The sequence below is a fragment of the Miniopterus natalensis genome, chromosome 7 (genome assembly GCF_054644295.1).
Source record: "Miniopterus natalensis isolate mMinNat1 chromosome 7, mMinNat1.hap1, whole genome shotgun sequence".
NCBI classification, from domain to species: Eukaryota; Metazoa; Chordata; class Mammalia; order Chiroptera; family Miniopteridae; genus Miniopterus; species Miniopterus natalensis.
In genome coordinates this window covers 46,497,730-46,518,548 of record NC_142087.1, presented here as the reverse complement: position 1 = coordinate 46,518,548, position 20,819 = coordinate 46,497,730, and the positions used below count along the sequence as shown (strand labels likewise).

General features: G+C 37.4%; 1 protein-coding gene and 1 pseudogene across 1 annotated transcript in view; one reads left to right on the top strand and one right to left on the bottom strand.

Moving 5' to 3' along the window:
- Positions 1–20,500, bottom strand: part of TAF4B (TATA-box binding protein associated factor 4b) — a 100,447-nt gene extending 79,947 nt beyond the window's left edge. Inside the window, exons 1-2 of the mRNA XM_016195917.2 lie at positions 19,757–20,500; positions 553–698 (exon numbers count right to left, since the gene is read on the bottom strand). Coding sequence (XP_016051403.1) covers positions 553–698; positions 19,757–20,099 — 489 coding nt within the window. The 5' untranslated portion in view covers positions 20,100–20,500. The remainder of the gene's footprint in view (positions 1–552; positions 699–19,756) is intronic.
- On the top strand, positions 5,744–6,405 carry LOC107524147 (phospholipid phosphatase 1 pseudogene; annotated as a pseudogene).
- Positions 20,501–20,819: the final 319 nt, after the last annotated feature.

The following is a 20,819-nucleotide window of genomic DNA, read 5'->3' as shown; positions in this document are numbered from 1 at the left end:
CTACTCATCAAGAAAATGCTATTCTATATTCAGCATTTTCTGTTTAACCAAAGAAAGATGCCCATAAAAGCATATTTATTTTTTAACTCTGGCACACAAGATAAACTTCAAGTACTAAGAAAGATCATCATGTATGTAAAATAAATCATTTCTTAACAATGTCTAATAAAATATTACGGCAGAGTACTGAATTTCTTAAAGGTTATTCCTATAAGATATGGATAAAAGTGAATATTAAACTGTAGTCTTATATTTTGCCATAAATTAAAATTTAAGCAGAATTGTTTTCTTTCTATTTAGAGATGCAAATAGCCCTTTGAACATTCCCTTAAGGACTATAAAACCTTCGAGTATGCAGATTGAATTGTTATTGTTTTAGCAATCACCAAACAACAAAACCAAATATCTTGATTAAATTAACATATATTCAAAGAAAGTAGCATAACTGAACAAAATCATCCCTTCTATTATTTTTACTGGCAAAACATGTACGTTTATATGAAAATAATAGCTGGAAAACTAAAGAAGATGAAAAACTTTAAGGTATATTACCGGCATCGTACAGATTTTGACTGTTTGAGTATTCGTTGGTACAGCTGGCCTTGAAATTATGTTACTTGTGGTCTCGGTTCTTGTTACAGCTTGCTGAGGAGATACCAACATCAACTGACCACTGTTACTTTTGATCAAAACCGTTCCTATATTTAAAAAGAAAAAAAATGTGACCTAGCTAATAAATGAAGCATAATCATCATACATTACTTCTACTTCTTTCAATAATGTAAATGGTCTAAAAAGTGATTAGTACATACTGAACTCCATGTCTAGTAATTATCATATATAATATGAAAAAATGTTTTTACTCAAAGCTACTTAAAATATTAAAAATCTAAGCATATGGCTGAGACACTTCTGGAGGAGGCAAATACTTTTTCTTTATGACATGAAACTACTTATAAAGCTATAGTAACTAAGATGCTATGGTAAGAACACAAGACTATACAAACTGACCAATGGAATAAAATAGAGAACCCTCAGAGACACTCATACAGATATGTAACATCAAACTTTCCTAAGAGGCACTGCAGATCAATGAGGAAAAGAGAGACTATTCAATAAATAGGACTGGGTCAATGAGTTATCTACATGGAAAAAATGGAAAGCTTCACACCATACACGAAAACCATTACGAATTAAAGGGTAAAAAAGTAAAACCTTTTAAACTCTTAATGTAGAAAATTATCTTTCTTAACGTGGAATAAGTATTTAAATATGTAATGTTTGATACATTTGACTATATCAAAAGAACTTTTGTTTAGCAAAAGACACATCACCAAGTAAAAAGACAAACCAAAAGACAAGAGAAAATTTTAGTTCACATATATTAAAAGGACAAATATCCAAAATGAACAAAAGGAACACAGATGCCAATGTCAGGGAAAGGTAAATTAAGACCACAGTGAGATACCACTTTATATTTACCAGATAGGCAATAATTAAGAAATCCAATGACAATATTGTGTGTTATAGAGATGTGTAGCAACAGGAACTCTATTTTGACGGTGGTAGTATAATCTGGTACAACTTCTTTGTTCAACTCTACATTATGGGGCTATATTGATTTCCATTTCATACCCTTTAACCCAATAGTTCTAAATCTAAAAAATTTTTTATCTGTATCTATAGAAGTCACAAGCAAGAATATTCATACTCCAGAATGGCAGCATGAAGAGCTCAACAAACCTATTCCCCAGTGAAACAAGCATAACTGGTAAAAATAATTTTTAAAAACCACCATTTAAATTTTGAAAATTGCCTTAAGGCATACAGAAAATGACTACACAATTATTAAAACTCAGTAGGAACAAAAAGAATCTGTGGCATCTGAACCACAACCCACTTTCCCTTTTCAGCTCAGCATGACAAACTCCACTCCAGGCAATGTAGTCAATACGGGGCCTCCCTTCTCTCCCAAGCTCCCAGTCAAGGGCTATGGTCTCTTCCTGGAAGAAGCAGGCCACCAGCTTATCTCATCTTCCCCACCCCGGGCTACATACTGCACAGGACAAATGTGAGACAAATGTATCCAAGAGATTCTCTCTTCTTTCATCTATCCCCACTCATATGTGGAAGACTCTACATCAGGATGACACAGAGAATACTTGGACCCTGATTGCTCTCACCCCAGTACTTTCTTAGAGTGGAGGTATCATGCTGGGAGAGGTAAGCAGAGAGGGCCAGAGATTACCATCCATGCCCAGAACTCACGTCTAAAGCAGGGATATGATTCAAAAGGAAGCATGCACAATTCTGGTACCTGAAACTGCTTTTATTTCAGAGTGTGGGGGAGCTCAAGGCTAAGGACACTCTCAAATCCAAAGGAACAATTAAAAGAAGGCTAGTAGTTTCATGACAGATACAAACTAAGCCATAGGCCTTACTCTACTTTACCACAGAGAACCAGACAAAGACACAGGAAGGACCCTTCAGAGATCAGAACAATTCTCAAACAATGGCCTTAAAAGCTATCCCTGTAAAAGAGACCACATTTTAATTAAATTAGACTATTCAGCAAGTTAGGCCCTAGGGAAATTGTTGAAAACAATAGGGTAATCAACGAGGAGAGACCAACAGCTGGGCAGGACACCAGAGAGATCAAAGAAAGAAAGCCCTGCTACAACCACTGTCATCCCAGTCAGGGTGGCTATGCTGATGCCCAAGGCTGTGCCCTCTAAAATGGAGCAACATCAAAGGCTTCTCATTGCAGAGAAAATAGACTTTACCGAAATAATCCAGCTAGATGTTAAAAAAATTAACAAGCAAACAATAACATACTCAAAGTAGTAGAGTCCAGTATCTGAAATTGCTATAATACATAAGTTTTGAACAACAAATAACAAGACATGCAAAGAAAAAAGTGTGAGACATGGGGTCTGGGGGAGGCAGGCAACAGAAACCACCGCTGAGGGTTGAGATGTCAGATTTAACAGACTTCAAAGTAACCATTATAAATATGTTTAAAAGACTAACAAAAACCATGATTAAAGTAGTAAAGGATGGTATAATGACGATCTCATCAAATAAAAAAATACCATTACCGAGGTAATTATGTAGTAAATCAGTAGTAAAAAAAAATCAGTAGTTAAAAAGCACAAAAACTGAAAATAAAAATTCACTAAAGGGCCTGAACTTGAATGGGCAAAAGAAAATCAATGAGAGCTTAAAGACAGATTATGACCCAACAATTCCACTTCTGGGAATATATCCAAAGAAATCCAAAACACTAATTTGAAAGAATATATGCACCCCTGTATTCATCGAAGCATTATTTACAATAGCCAATACTTGGAAGCAGCCCAAGTGTCCATCAGTAGGTGAGTGAATAAAAAAACTGTGGCACATTTACACAGTGGAATACTACCTAGCCATAAAAAAGGAAAGGAAATCTTACTTTTTGGAACACCATGGATAGATCTGGAGAGTATTATGCTAAGTGAAATAAGCTAGTCAGAGAAAGAAAAGTAACACAAGCTTTCCCTTATATGTGGAATCTAAGGAACAAAATAAACAAAATAGAAACAGACTCATACGTACAGAGAATAGACTATTAGAGGGGTGCTGGGTGAAAATGGTGAAGGGAGTAAGCAAAGAAAAAAAACTCGTAGTCACAGACAACAGTATGGGGATTACCAGAGGGAAAAAGGGGGGTGGGGTCAGGTAGAAAAGGGTAAAGGGGGGATAAATGATGATGGAAGGAGGCTTCACTTGGAGTGGTGAACACACAATACAATATACAGAAGATATAGTATAGAATTGTACACCTGTATAATTTTATTAGTCAATGTCACCCCAATAAATTCAATAAAAATTGAAAAATAAATAAAGCCTATCAAAAAGATAGATTAATAGATTAATAGAGATTATGTAATCCAAAGCACAGAGGGAAAAAAGAATGAAGAAAATAAACAGAGCCTCAGAGAAACACAGGCCACTGATAAACACACCAACACAGAAATAATATGAGTACGAGAAAGAGGAAAGACAGATATAAAAGGAGCAGGAAAAAATTCAAAGAAATACCTGCTGAAAATTCCCCAAATTTGATTAAAAACAATCTAGACATCCAAACAGCTCAACAAACTCTAAGTAGGATTAATTCAGAGATCCATACCAAGACACATCATAGTAAAAATATTCAAAGACAAAGAAAGTCTTGGGAACAGCAAAAGAAAAATGACTCATTATGTACAAAGAACCCCAACAATATTAACAGCTGATTTCTCATCAGAAACAGTGGAGACTGGGAGGCAGCAGGATGAAACATCATTCCAATTGCTAAAAGAAAAAAAACCCTGTTAACCAACAATCAGATATCCACCAAAAATATCTTTTAAAGATGAAAGCAAAATAAAGACATTCTCAGATAAAAACTGAGAGAACTGGTTGCTGGCAGGCACCTCATAGAGGAACTACTAAATGAAGTTTTTCAGGGCTGAAAACAAGTGACCCCAGACAGTAATTAATTTGAATTCACATGAAACAAAGGCACTAATAAAGGTAATTATGTAATTTGACAGTATAGATGCATATAACTTCTCCTTTCGTCTCTTAATAGCTTTAAAAACAATTATACAGAACAATACGTATATAATTGTATTGATGGACCTGTAATACAGAAATGTAATATATTTGTAATAGCAGCACAAAGGAAGTGGGTTTGAGCAGTTTTATTGCACTATGGAATTGACTTCAGATGATAACTCAAATCCACAGGAACAAATGAAGAAAACCAGAAATGGTAAATAAGAAAGTGATAAAACAAATACTACAAATATATCCTTGCTATTCTTTCTTCTGTCACCTTCTTTAAAGATATAAAATTACATAAAGTGATAATTACAACAAGGAATTGTTGGGTTTGTAACATATCTAGATGCAATACATAGAATAGTAATAGCGCAAACATAAAAAGGAAAATGAGCTAAATGTTTCTATATCTCAATGAAATAAATTAATATAAATATGAAGCAGATTCTTGTAGATATGTACTGTAAGCCCTAGAGCAACCACAAATACATACATGTACATATATTTATAAAGGAATTAAAATGTTACACTAGACATATTCACTTAAATGCAAAAGAAATCAGGAAAGATGAAATACAGGGGGGAAAAGGAGAGAAAATATATAGAAATAAAAGTTACCAGCAAACCTAAACACAATATATCAATAACACTAAACATAAATTGATTAAATAATCCAATCAAAAGGCGAAAAAGTATCAGGCTACATTAAAAAAAAATAAGATCTAACTATATGCTACAGGAGACATACAGTACTATAGAGTCAAAGATACAAAAAAGGTTGAAAGTAAAAGGACAGGGAAATTACATCATGCAACAGCAACCATAAGAGAGTTAAAATGGCCACACTAATATCAGACAAAATAAACTAGAACAAAAAAAATCTTACTAGATAGACTGTGTGATGTCTGGTCCTGTGCCAACCCTCCCCAGAAATCCCCATCCTTAAAGATTGAATGCGAACAAGGGCGCCCTGCCTCTTGGAGAGGGGGCTGGAATCCGGGTGGCAAGTAGTGGGATAGGGTGGGTCAGTAGATGAGAGCCTGAGGAGCCTCTCCCAGAAGGATGAGGCTCTGTGGGGAAGGGTCCAGCACTGCGGGCCAAGAGCTGCCCCCTGGGACTTGTGAGTCCACACAATGCCCGCCACTGATCCGTGACCATGTTCCACAGTCCATGGTTGCCGTACGTGGCCTGGATATTCTGTGTGTCCTGCTGGAAGATTATTGGAAAAGCTCTATCTGTGTACTGTAACCTCTTACACTTGAATTCCTTTATCAGATATAACTATGTAGACACTAATTTACAAAGCCATTGAGACATTTTCATTTGGTGCAGCTTCTAGTCAGTCCCCAACTAACATTGCAAGTACTGATAGGCAAACTGAGGCCTCATATCTTGGATGTCTGTAACCCAGGCTGGTAAAAAATCAACTGCAGTGATGGTTACACTAAAAATTACATATGTCCAGGGAATTCACAAAAAGTGAAGGAGGGCACCTCTCCATGTACTGCATGCTGTTCGTGGAGCTTTATCTTTAAGCCAGGATGAAGGCAGACTGGGCAAGGCTCTTGTACCCCACGCTGCAGCTTGGTCTCCATGTCTGTCAATTTATGTGGGCCTTTCTTAAGCCTCTAATTACAAACACCATTGGAGTGATGTGCTGACTGGACTCATTCAAGGAGCTGTGGTTGCAATATTTGTTGTTGTGTATGTATCAGATTTCTTCAAAGAGAGAAATTCTTTTGAAGAAAAAAAGAGGATTCTCATACAAGTCTGCATGAAACACCAACAGCAGGGAATCACTATCGGAACAATCACTAACCTTGAAGGTGAATAAGTGCTCAGTTGAAGCCGGCCTGAAGCTTCCTGAAGGAAAATGATGCAACCTGAAGGCAAGAGGATGTGTCTTTCTTGCTGTGCACAAGGCTGTAAGGGACTGTTGCTGCTATACCTTGGATGCTCACTTTACCTGTATGTATATAGTTACTTAGCACAATGGTTATCTAATAGCTCTAACTTCATGAAAAAATTTCAAGCATCTCTAAAACAATGCCCCACCTGCACATTTTTTATTTAAAAATGTAATGATTATATTTTAAAAATCTTACTAGAAATAAAGGGGGGAATTTTATAATTGATAAAACAATTAGTAGGTTTGTAAGACAGAACAATTCTAAACGTATACTTGGTGGGGCAAAAGTAGGTTTACAGTTGTGAGTACATGAAAGTTTATTTTTGTATTATTATTTACTAATTATTATATTAGTTTCCATATGAACAAATGTAAATCTATTTTTGCCACACCCTGTATGCACCAAACAACAGAGCCCAAAACACATGAAGCAAAAGCTGACATAAATGAAGAGAAAAATTTGACAATTCAACAATACTTGTAAGACTTAATATCTCCATTTTGAATGAAGAACAGACAACTAAAAAGAACAAGGAAATCAAATACTTTGACACTATAAACCAACCAGATCTAAAAAACAGCCATAGAAAACTCCACCCAAAAGTAACATTCTTAAGTGTACATGGAACACTCAGGATAGGCCATATACTAAGACATAAAACAAGCCTCAATAAACTTAAAAGGATTGAAATTATATAATGTATGGTCTCCAACTACAATGAAGTGAAATTAGAAATCAATAACAAAAAGAAATTGGGAGAACTGACGAATACCCCAAAATTAAACAATACACTCTCTTTTTTTTTTTTTTTTTTTAAATATGTCTTTATTGATTTCAGAGACAGGAAAGGAGAGGGAGAGACAGATAGAAACATCAATGATGAGAGTCACTGATTGGCTGCCTCCTGCACAGCCCATACTAGAGATCAATCCTGCAACCTGGGCATGTGCCCTGACCAGAAATCGAACCTCGATCTCCTGGATCCTAGGTCGATGCTCAGCTGCTGAGCCACACCAGCCAGGCAACAATACACTCAAGTAGCCAGTTATCAATGAAGAAATCACAAGAGAAGTTGGAAAATACCTTGAGATTAGTGAAAATAAAGACACAACATACCAAGATTTATGGGATACAGCTGAAGCAGTTGTTTACAGGAAATTTTATAGTTGTAAATGCCTGTATTTAAAAAAAAAAATACAGTAACAAATACTTTGAGGGGAAGGAGAGCAAAAGCAAGCAGAAGAAGGGAAATTAATAATGATCAGAGCAGAAGTATATATAGGCATATCTCATTTTATTGCATTTAATTTTATTTCATTTCAGGTATTGCATTTTTTACAAATTAAGGTTTGTGGCAACCCTGTGTTCAGCAAATCTATCAGTGCCATTTTTCCAACAGCATTTGCTCACTTCATGTCTGTGTCATATTTTCGTAATTCTCACAATATTTCAAAATTTTTCATGATTATTATATTTATTATGATGATCTGTGATCAGAAATCTTTAATGTTCCTATTATAATTGTTTTGAGGTACCACAAAGGACACCCCTATAAGATGGCAAACTTAATAAATGTCTGTGTTCTAACTGCTCCACTAACTGGAAAGCAATTTTCTCCATCTCTATCCCTTTCCTCGGGCTCCCTATTCCCCAACACACAATATCGAAATTACGCTAATTAATAACCCTACAATGGTCTCTAAGTGTTCAAGTGAAAGAAAGAGTCCCTTATCTCTCATTTTAAATAAAAAGCTAGAAATGATTAAGAGCGAGAAAGGAACATCAAAAGCCAAGACAGGCTGAAAATTAGGCTTCTTGCACCAAACAGTTAATAATGCAAAGGAAAAGTTCTTGAAGAAAATTAAAAATATTACTCCAACAATACATGAATGATAAGCAGAACAGCCTTACTGCTGATAAGGGAAAAGTTTTAGTGGTCTGGATAGGACATCAAAGCAGACACAACATTCTCTTAAGCCAAAGCTTAATCTAGAGCAAGGCCCTACCCTTAACCCTCTTCAATTCTATGAAGGCTGAGAGAGGTGAGGAAGCTGCAGAAGAAAAGTATGAAGCTAGCAGTTGGTTCATGAGGTTTAAAAAAAGAAGTCATCTCTGTAACATAAAAGTGCAAGCTGAAGCAAGTTACCCAGAGATCTAGCTAAGACAATTAATGAAGGTGGCTCCACTAAACAGCATGCTTGCAATGCAGAAGATAAAACAGCCTTATTTTGAAAGAAGACGCCATCTAGGACTTTCACAGCTAGAGAGAAGTTAATGCCTGGTTTCAAAGTTTCAAGAGACAGGCTGACTTTCTTCTTAGGGGCTAATGCAGCTAGTGACTTCAAGTTGAAGCCAATACTCATTTACCATTCCAAAAATCCTAGGGCCCTTATGAATTATGTTAAATCTACTCTGCCAGAACAAAAAGCCTGAATGACAACACAACCGTTTACAACATGGTTTACTGAATATGTTAAGCCAACTGTTGAAACCTACTTCTCAGAAAAGATTCTTTTCCAAAAAATTACTGCTCATCAACAATGCTCCTGGTCACCCAAGAGCACTGATGGAGATGTATAGTAATATTAATGTTTTTGTGCTGCTAACATGACATCCATTCTGTAGTCCACGGATCAAGAAGTAATTTAGACTTTCAAGTCTTATTATTTAAAAAAGAAATATATTTTGTAAGGCTATAGTTGCCATAGATAGTAATTCCTCTGATGGAACTGGGCAAAGTAAATTGAAAACCTTCTGAAAAGGATTCACCATTAAAAACATTCACGATTAATGAGAAGAGGTCAAAATATCAACATTAACTGGTGTTTGGAAGAAGTTGATTCCCACCCTCATGGATGACTTTCAGAGCTTCAAGACTTCTGTAGTGACAGTAACTACAGATGGGAAAATAGCAAGAGAACTAGAATTAGATAAGTGGAGCCAGAAGATGTGACTGAATTACTGCAACCTTATGATAAAACTTCAACAGATAAGGGGTTGCTTCTTATGGATGAGAAAATAAAATGGTTTCTTGAGATGGAATCTACTCCTGGTGAAGACACTGTGAAGACTGTTGAAATGACAACAAGGGATTTAGAATATTACATACACTTAATTGATAAAGCAGCAGCAGGGATTAAGAGAACTGACTCAAATTTTGAAAGAAGTTCTGTAGGTAAAATGCTATCAAACAGCATCGCATACTACAGAGAAATCATTCATTGAAAGGAAGAGTCAAAAGATGCAGCAAATTTCAAAGCTGTCTTATTTTCAGAAATTGCCACAGATACCCAAGCTTCAGCATCCAGCATCCTGATCAGTCAGCAGCCATAAACGTCAAGGCAAGATCCTTCACCGGCCAAAGGACTATGACTGACTAAAGGATGAGATAATGGTTAGCATTTTTTAGCAATAAAGTATTTTTAAATTATGCTTTGCACATTTAATAGACTACAGTATAGTATAAATATACGCGCTAGGAAACCAAGAGACACATGTGACTTATTTCAATGCAATATTCACTTTATTGCGGTGGTCTATAACCAAATCTGCAATGTATCTAAGGTATGCCAGTAGAGCAAAGAATAGAAAAATAGCCCGGCTGTTGTGGCTCAGTGGTTGAGCATCAACCTAGGATCCAGGAGATCATGGTTCAATTCCTAGTCAGGGCACATGCCCGGGTTGTGGGCTTGATCTTCAGCAGGGGGTGCGCAGGAGGCAGTCGATCAATGGCTCTCTCATCATTAATGTTTCTATCTGTCTCTCTCCCTCTCCCTTCCTCTCTCTGAAATCAATAAAAATATATTTTTTTAAAAGAATAGAAAAACTATTGATGATGGGAAAAATAAATAAATAGAAGAATAATTGAGAAAAATCAAAACAAATGTTGGTTCTTTGCAAAGATCAACAATACTGACAACTCTTTATTCAGATTGACTAAAAAAAAGAAGGCTCCAACTACTAAAATCAGGAATGAAAGAGGGAACATCACTACTAACCTTACAAAAATAAGATTATAAGGGAATACTATGAATAATTATAAAACAATAAATTAGATAACTTATATGAAATGTACAAATTCCTAGAAACACAAAAACTACTGAAACTGACTCAAGAAAATAGGCAACCTGAACAGACCTCTAACAAAGAGATTGAATTAATAATCAAAAAAAGTATCCACAAGAAAAGCCCAAGTTCAGATGCTTGACTGGTAAATTCTAACAAACATCTAAGGAAAACTAATGCTAATCCTTCACAAACTCTTCCAAAAAACAGAATAGGAGGGAACATGTCTCAACACATTCTATAAGGTCAGTATTACCCTAATACCAAAACCAGACAAAGACATCACAGAAAAACTAGAGACTAACATACCTTATGAATATAGATGTAAAGTTCTCAACAAAGTCTTAGCAAACTGAATCCAGCATCATATAAAACTCTATAATCAAGTGATATCTTAATATGCAAGGCTGGTTTAACATCTGAACATTAATTACTGTAAAACACCCTATCAAAAGAATAAAGACAAAACAACAACACATGGTGATCTCAATAGATGAAAAGTATTTGACAAAATCTGACACCCTTTTTTTTCAGGATAAAAACACTTAGGAATAAAATGAAACTTCCTCAAACTGATGAAAGGGGATCTACAAAAGACCCACAGCTAACATCATACTTAGTGGTGAAGGACTAAGTGATTTCTCCCTAAGATCAGGAATAAGACAAAGATATCTGAGATGAGGAATGAGATATGGATGCCTACAATCATCACTTCAATTCAACATTGTACTGAGAGTTCTAGCCAGGGCAATTAAGCAAGAAGCTGAAACAAAATGCATCCACATTAGAAATAAGTAAAGCTATCTATTCACAGATAATATAATCTTGTATATAGAAAATGCTAACAAATCCAGGGAAAAACTATTAAAACTAATAAATGAGTTTGGGTGGTAGCCAGATACAAGATCAATATACAAAAAGTAACTGTATCTCTATACACTTGCAATGAATAAGAAAACAATTCTATTCACAAAGGATCAAAAAGAGCAATACACTTTAAAAATAAATTTAACAAAATAAGTACAAAACTAATGTCCTGAAAACTATAAAATGTTGTTGAAAGAAATTAAAGAAAACCTAAATAAATGGAAAGACATCCCCATCAAGAGACTTAATACCTAACTTGCAGGATTGTTAAAGGGATCAAATGAGACAATACATTTGAGAGGATTTCTCATATTTTAAAGTTATGAGTAATAATTGTTATTAATGCCAAAAGGTCCACAATCCACACTTTTCTTCAACTAACTACTCACCACCACTAGCTGCAAACAGACGATACAGTAGATGCCCTCTTATCCACGGTTTCACTTTCTGCAGTTTCAGTTAGCAAGGTCAACTGTGGACCAAAAATATTAAATGGAAAATTCCAGGAATAAACTATTCTTGAGATTTAAATTGAACACCATTCTGAGTAGCATGATGAAATCTCCTACCTTCCCACTCAGTCCCCTGAGACATGAATCATCCCTTTGACCAGAGTATCCACACTGTAATGTTACCCATCCATTAGTCACAGTAGACATCTTGGTTATCAGATCAACTGTCACCATATCTCAGTGCTTCTGCTCAAGTAACCCTTACTTTACTTAATCACCCCAAAGCACAGAGTAGTGATGATGGCAATACAGATATGCCAAAAAGAAGCTGTAAGTGTATGTATGTGTAGGAAAAAGTGGATAGTATATATAGGGTTTGGCACTATCCATGGGTTCAGACATCCACCGAGGGTCTTGAAACATATACCCACTCAGATAAGGGAGGACTACTGTACTACGAATAAAATAAATAGCTCATCTGAACTCTAGACATTCTTCTGACTGAAGTGACTATCTATCCCAAAAGTCCAATTGCAATGGGAATCAATGTAAAAAGGAAACTAAACATTAGTCTCTTTTCTTAAGACCACTTACCAAGTCTCTTTGAATCCAATCCTGATAAATATCTGAGATTCATTTTTTCCAATAATGAAAGAACAGCCATTTATTTACTCTACAGACATGTTGAAAGAAAATAATCATACATTAGATTACAGAGCACCTTTTCTCTGAAATATTAAGATATTAAAGTATAAAGCAGTCCAGTATCCACTCTCTAATCTGGTACATAATTTAACATAGTCTACTTTTCTGCCCAGTGAACTACTATGTCCCAAGATGCCTTTCCTACTTTGTCTTGGTGGCAAGCTGATCTAGATACTTTGGTTTCTCCATATTCACAGCCTGGTAAATACCTACCCTGAAAGGACAGCAGAGCCATACAGATCTAAGAGCCAGAAAGAGTTTAAAATTCACTAATAACGATTTAATACCTACACACAAATGCCTGACTGATGACCTTCCAGTCTTTACTCAAATAAATCCACAGTTGGGAAGGGGGAGATGTACAAGTGTCACTCCCTCACAAGCAGACAAATACAAAGTTCTTCCTTAATATGGAACCAAACTGTGCTTCCCATTAATATTCACAAATGTGAAGGTACCCTGTACAACTACATAAACTAAGCCTACTTTCACTTCCACAGGACAGTCCTCTAAACACTTAAAGGTAGCTAACATATCCCAAGTTGTTCCTTCTTCAGGCACCTTGGGCCCAGCTCCTCAAATATCATAGTTTCTCCTACTGAGCTTAAAGTCACTTAAATTTCCCTCTTCCCCTCATTCCCATAATTCATTGAGTAAATGAAGAAAAAATAAATCAATCAATAACTTTTAATCCCAGATTCTATTAGTTACGGTACATCTATCTCCCTCACCCTCCATTCACACAGTTGATATGTCAAAACAGAACTTCTATTTACCTCTATTAAGTTTCATTTTTTAAAAGTAAGACCGTAAGATTTCAGGTGATTTTTTTAAGTTTCCATATTTCTGGTTGATTTCATATATACATGTATTAATTTACAAAAAATAAAGGATTGCTGGAGAAAAATTAAGCTTAGAGTCATCTAAGGAAATTCTGTAAATCTATTTGGTTTCTGGAACAGGAACTGCACCTACCTTATTTACTATTATATCCATAATGCTCTGCATAGAATTTAGTATATAGGTAGGCCTGAAGTGCATGAGATTAAAAAAAAAATCAAAAAAAATCATTGCCCTGGTGGGTGTGGCTCAGTTGGTTGGGCATGGTCCCATGCAGGAAAAGGTTGCTGATTCAATTCCAGGTCAGAGCACAAGCCCAGGTTTTGAGCTCCATCTTGTGCAGGAGGGAGCTGATTGATATTTCACTTTCACATCAATGTTCTCTCTCTCTCTCTCAAGATCAACTAAAAATCTTTTTTTTAAAAATCATTACCTTTTGCCCGGCTGGGTGCAGCTCAGCAGTTGAGCATCGGTCTAGGATCCAGGCTATTGGGGTTCGATTCCCAGTCAGGACACATGCCCAGGTTGCAGGCTCGATCCCCAGTCGGGGGCGCACAGGAGGCAGCCAATAAATGACTTTCTCATCATTGATGTTTCTATCTCTCTCTCCCTCTCCTTTCCTCTCTCTGAAATCAATAAAGATATATTTTAAAAAATAAATAAATAAAAATTAAAATTAAAAAATCATTAACTTTAAAACACTCATATTTCCTTGATCCAGAAGTTCCAATTCTTGTTATCTAGTCCCAAGAAAATAATCAAGTTGCAAATTACAACCTAAATACAAAAACATTTTGTTTACTTTTATTTATAAGTAACATTTAAAACAAAAAAGCATAAACAACCTAAATGGACAAAATAAAGGAATGATTAAATAATGGATTATGCAGCCACTGAAATTAAGTTTTGGATTTTATAACATATAAAATTGTCACTAGGTAATGGTAAGTGTAAAGCAAAATATAATTATTACATCATATAATCCCAATTATGTAAAAATAAAGGAAGCATGCATATATTTTCCCCCAAATAAGTTAAAAGCTTTTGGAGAGTGAAATGTTCTAGAGTTTGAATGCAGTGGTGGCTATACCTTGGTCAACTTTTTAAAAACTCATTGTAAATAGGTTTCTTTTTGTAAAAATAACAAAAATTGTAGCTCAATCAAGTTGGCATTAAAAAGGAGACTAAAAAATAGACTCAAAATATTTGGGGGCAATATTTCTACGTTTTCCAAACTTTTTATAATTATCATTTTTCAATTTTAAAAAATAGGGGTATATAGGCAATTGAGGTTATTTAAATGTCCATACTATTGAGAATTTGGAGAATGTTAATACTTATTATTATTAGACAAATAGTAATCACAGAGTACCTAGAGCTAAATGCTACACAGGTACCTTAAATATTCAGAACATTCCTGCTGTACAATACTGTATTCCACATAAATGGCCCCCGGAGTTCTACGGCATGCAGGCCTGTATTTTTATTTTATTTAATCCTTATGATACTTCTTTAAAAAAAAGTGTGATTCATTATTTAGACATAAGAAAAGTGAGGTTTAGGATGAGATGAATAAACTTGTCTAAGATCGCAAAGCTATTAGGTCACAGAACTGGGATTCAAATTCAGGTCTATTGATTCCAAGGTGAATATTCTACTCTATATTGCCATACTCCACTACTTTCCTCAAAAGGCTAATCCTCTAAGTCCCTTGTTATCTACATACTTGATTAGAAACCACCTAGTCCTTACTCTGTGTCCCTGAACTAAACCTTCTCAGCTACTATATATTATTATATACTTTACTTCAAGCTATCAAGAGCCCTCTTAGGCAAAGTTATTCAGTAAATAACAAATCTATATAATATCATCCAGGCAACATTTCTCTATAGTCAAAATCTTCCTCTCTCCACTCAATTATAAAACTCATCTTCTCTTACCGTTAATTAAAGTAAAGCCTGGAAATTACTTAAAATTAATGTTCTTAATTATGCATTTAAAGAATCTTTGGGGGGGTAAAACTTGGTAATACCTATTAAAATATTACCTTTTAAACCAACAATTCCACTTCCAGCAATGTGTCCTAAAACACATGTCTACAAAGCTGCACAAAAATATACATACCAAGAGGTTTATTATAGCATTATTTGTAGTAGCAGAAAATAGTGCACACAATATCAATGTCTATGAATAGGGAAGGGCTCCCAAAATGATGGTACATTGATACAATGGACTACTAAGCAATTCAAAAAGTGAGGAAGGTTTATAGGTACTAACATGAAAAAGATACAAAAAATTGTTAGTAGCCGTGGCCACTGTGGCTCAGTGGGATGAGTGTCGTTCCATGCACCAAAAGGTCTCTGGTTCAATTCCCAGTCAGGTACCATGCCCAGTTGCAGGCTCAATTCCCAGTACGGGGCGTGCAGGAGGCAGCCTATCAATGTTTCACTCTCACATCAGTGTTTCTCTCTTTCTCTCTCTCTTTCTCTCTCTCTCTCTCTCTCTGTCTCTCTCCCCCTCCCTCCCCCTTCCCCCTTCCGCTCTCCTGCTCTCCTCAAATCAATAAAAACATATTTTAAAAGTTGTTAGTAGTAATACTCTCGTGAAGTGGTTATTACATTTCAGTAATTTTTTTTACATGAACATATTCCACTTTTGTAGGCAGAATAAGCAAAGAAATTAAAAATAAAATGCACTAATATGTGTGACAGCCCTTGGAATCCCTTAAGGGCTATAGCCCAATTGCCCCCTACTCCCTCTGCATACACTCAAGCGTGCACTCAAATACTTTAGTGCCTTCCCTGTGCCAAGAAACATACTAGGCCCTGGGGATAACAAAGTCAGCAATATAGAGTCCCTACTTTTGTGGAACTTGCAATCAAAAAAGGAAGCAATAAAACTGAAGTGTGAGTAGTATGGTGGTGAGAGTACAGTGCGCAAGTGGGAACACAAAATAGGAGACCCTAATCTAGCCTTGAAGAAGAGCTGCACCAATGAAGTACCAGCACTTTTTCCTGAGAGAGGACTATCCAAAGACTGAATAATGCCATTGACATTATCAGGGTTAAGCTGACTCCACAGCCTTTGAAATCCAAAGAGCCAATGGCACACATGATGAGCACTGAAAAGAAGAGTCTCTCATTTCATGAAATCCAGCAGCACTGTGACAACTGTGAAAGCTGGTGAACACGTAATATCCCTTTGATAAAGCCAAGGTGGAAACAAGAACCACTAGCTTATTTAGGAACTGACTCAGGAATTTGAGAAAGCAAATGCAAATCCTATGTGACATCAGCATGAAGATATTGATGAAAAAGTAACTTTCACAAACTTCTGTACAGTGTGACTGTCAAGCAGAATTTACCACAGTTTATAACCTAAAAGAAATAAACAAGTCCTTGCTCATCACTCTCAAACAAGTGATAGGACAGACACAGAATACCAAAAACAGAGCCACAGTCTGGCCTCAAATCCCACGTTCACAAAAAAAGAAGACGGGAGAAGTTACCAAAAACATTCAATAGAAGAATAATTTTCAGAGCTTCACTATAGTTTCTTTCATTTCTTCACAATGCCCCCTCCTTTTTATTTCCAGACCCTGTTAACCTATAAAAACCTGTGGTGCATATTTATATATATATATATATATATATATATATATATATATATATATATACGTATATATATACGTATATATATATATATTTTTTCCTTTTGTTCAATCCCTTCACCTCCTCATCACTCCCATCACCACCACTACCAGAACTGTCTGCCTGCTCTCTATCTATGAGTCTGTCTTTATTTCACTTGTTAGTTCAGTGTGTTCATTAGATTCCACATATGAGTGAAACCATATGGTACTTGTCTTTCTCTGACTAGCTTATATCACTTAGCATAATGTTCTCCAGGTCTATCCATACAATCTCGCAAAGGGTAAATTTTTTTCCTTTTTATGGCTAAGTAATACTCCATTGTGGAAATATACTATAGCTATTTTACCCACTCATCTACTGATGGATACTTGGTCTGCTTCCAAATCTTGACTATTGTAAATAACACAGCCTCGACGTGCCCTCCTCTGTTAGTCCTTGGTTATAAGGCTTCTCTCCACCTTCTCTTCAGTTGGTTATTCAGGGTGATTTTTCTATACTTTAGTTATAATTCCAGTTTGGTCCTGGGAGGAGGTGAGTGTAGCTTCCACCTAATCAGCTGCCATCCTGGATCTCCCCATATTTATATATTTTTTAAACCAGTTCTGTTCACAGAGAAAATTCTGAAGTAAAGAGAAATCAAATACTTAAAGTATAAGTATACTATACTTAAAGTACAAGACTTCTATATAATTAAAGAAAGCATCCTTGAGTAATCAATTGCTAATGTTCAGTATATAAAAGAAATGGCACAAGAATCATAACCTTTTGAAAATATTAATCAGTGTTTCCATTTCATTCTTCAAGTATTGGTTATCATATTCTGCACCAATGAGAACACAAATATTAGTATGCTCGTCTGCCACACATCAGCAAAAATTCCCAAAAGCTGCTTCTCAAAAGCACCTTCCCACCTCCTCTGTAGCTAAAAATCTCTAAAGGCAATTTTATCTTCTCTCTTTTATGAAAGTTTCTCCATGAAATATGTTAGTGCCGCATATACTAAGACTGTGGTTCTGGTTTGCTGCTATCTAGTTCTGCCAAGTTTCAGTTTGGTTTCTCTGTGTATAAAAAGATTAGGCTCTAAAATTCTAAAAATCACCTCTTAGCACTGATATTCAATGAGGCATAACTGTACATACACCAAGGGATAAAAACATAGTGTTGTGGAAAGAGTACAGTAAAACAGATCTGGATTCAAATTCCCTTTGACACCTATGAGTTTTGCATTGAGCAAATTACCTTTAGAGAATGATAATTTGCTACCTACCTATTATGACCAACAAACAACGTTATTTATACACATAAATAACGTATAAAACCTAGCCATCCGTAGTGATCACCCTCAACAAGTGATCATTTCCCATTTATCAGTAAGTTTTCACTCTTCAAAGTTTTCCCATTTTAATACTTTTTTTTATTTTATTGCTTCTAAACAAACTTCACTGACTACACAGCCATTTAGTTTTAACAAATTAGGAGGTGATTTCAAACACATTCATAACTACTTTATAAGAATGCATGCAAGATGATAATTTAGAACTGGAAGAAAATGTATTCACTGATACACTCAGCTTAACAAGTGTATGTACCGGTGTACCATACAAAACTGAAACAAAACTTTATCAGAAGTGAAGAACATAATCTTTCCACAATGTTCATGACCAAACGGAACATTAACTACAAAAGAGACCCCATCATTTTGCTTGGGGATACTGAAATCTTTTAAACCAAATGCTTTGACTTCTTTACCATCTTGGAGTGTTAGAGTTCCAATTACTGCTGAGCAAAATTAACAGAAGACATAACACTGAGTCGAGTTCACTCCAAAGAATGTGAGATGTGCTTTCCCCCCCCACTGAAATTCCAAGAAATTTTCAGTTGAGTAAAGCAAGTAAATAGTCAAATATCCTTCATCACATTTATAGTATGTAAACGATCACCGAGCAAAACCTTTACATAAGTCATGAAAAACAGCCCAATAGAGTAAACCCTAGGATAAAAAGAAGTCACATACTCATGGACTAGTATTCACAGCCTGCTTCAAATACCACAATAGCATTGCTCTGACCTATTTGTCAACTCTGGCACTCACTTCCTGGGAGAGTGAGTCTTCTAACCCAAAGTTACAAAGCTCACACATCTAAAGACTGTGCAGAAAAGCAGCGTTATTCATTTCTGGTACTATAAAGCAGTAAGCTGGCTGAAATTTAAATTTTTGACTTGCTTAAATTCAAAATTCTCTTTCAGTCGTAACACCCAAGAACCTTTTAAATACACTTTTAGTTAACATCGTGATGTGTGTGGATATATAAATTGATCCTTTCTCCACATAAAAATAAACTTAGCTATACTTCCCCAAGTAGGAGCCAGTGCCTCGAAGGCCCTCTGGAATATGCTGCTCCAGCTTTATTGACTATGTGACTTAGGTGAAAAACACTTTTCTTAAATATGGAAAGGAAAACTACGCAGTAGGGACTCGAAGAGGCTTTATCAACTGTAAAGCCAAATCACTGCCCCGCAAAGGCAAGATTATGAAAGGTTCTCTTAGCTGAGGGTTTTTTGTTTTGTTTTTTTGTTTTTAAAACAAGAAGGCACAATCCGGGGCTCTGCCGTTTCCCCTGTCACCGCTGGCTGGACCTGGGCCGATGGATAAACTGGAAAAAGGTGATCAACATACCTGGAGGAAGCTGAAAATTAGCTGGCAACTGGATTGTTGTGGTGTTGGGGGCTTTCACGGCGACTATCTGAGGAGCAGGCAGCCCGGGGCCGCTACTGAGTTTAGGAAGAGCACTGACAGGAGCCACTTTGGTCACCAGGGTCCCCACGGGGGGCCGCAGGGGCTGGGACACCGCGGACTCCGCGCAGACATTGACAGGAGCCTTAGTCACGGCTCCGAGGGCCACGGAAGTGCTCTCCACCCCGACGGGCAGAGCCCCGCCGGGGGCCCCTGTCAAGGTCCCGGAGGCGCTCATACCAGCGAGGGGAGCGGCGCCGGCCGGCTCCGTGAGGCCCGCGGGCATCCCCCAGGTGATCAGCGGCAGCTGCGGCGCCGCCGTTCCAGCGGCACAGGCAAGCGGAGGCTTGTCAAGCGGCAGCCGACTCCGGTGAAGTTCCGGCTCCACAGCATCTCTAGGCAGAGGCGCTGGGGCCGCGCATAGAAGTCAATGATGGGCGCCGGCTGGGAAGGACGACACGCGCACCCGGGACCTCCGCGGGTCCGCGTGGCCCCGCCGGCAGCAGTATCTGCTCCGCCGCTTCCTCAGCGGCGCTCCCACGTGCGCCGCCTCAGCCTCAGTCCCGCTCCCGTGGAGCTCGGCTGTGCGGCTCCCGGAAGGGCGTCACGTAGGCTCTCACGTCCAAGCCTAACTCAGCGCCGCGGTCGCCCCGCCGGAAATTTCAAAACCACAAACCCGAGCGACCCGAAGCACCCTACGCACACTCGGCGCAGCCCAGCCGCGCGACCACGCCAGCCATGTTTATATAGCCACGCGGAGGCCCCGCGCACGCGCACGGGTCGCCGTCACCGCCCCGGGCTTTCCCCGGAATCCGGCCGCGTGATTGGCCACCGGCTGGAATCGCGCTAGTGACGTCACTAGGGACTGCCCCTGAGGGCGTTAGAACCATAACCCTGAATCCGGAGGGAGGAGGGGCGAGTTGCCGAAAGTCTAGCGGGGGGGAGGGGGGAATCGCGCTCCGAAAGTTGCGGCATCCGCGTCCTCCTAGGTGTCCCCAGTTGCGCG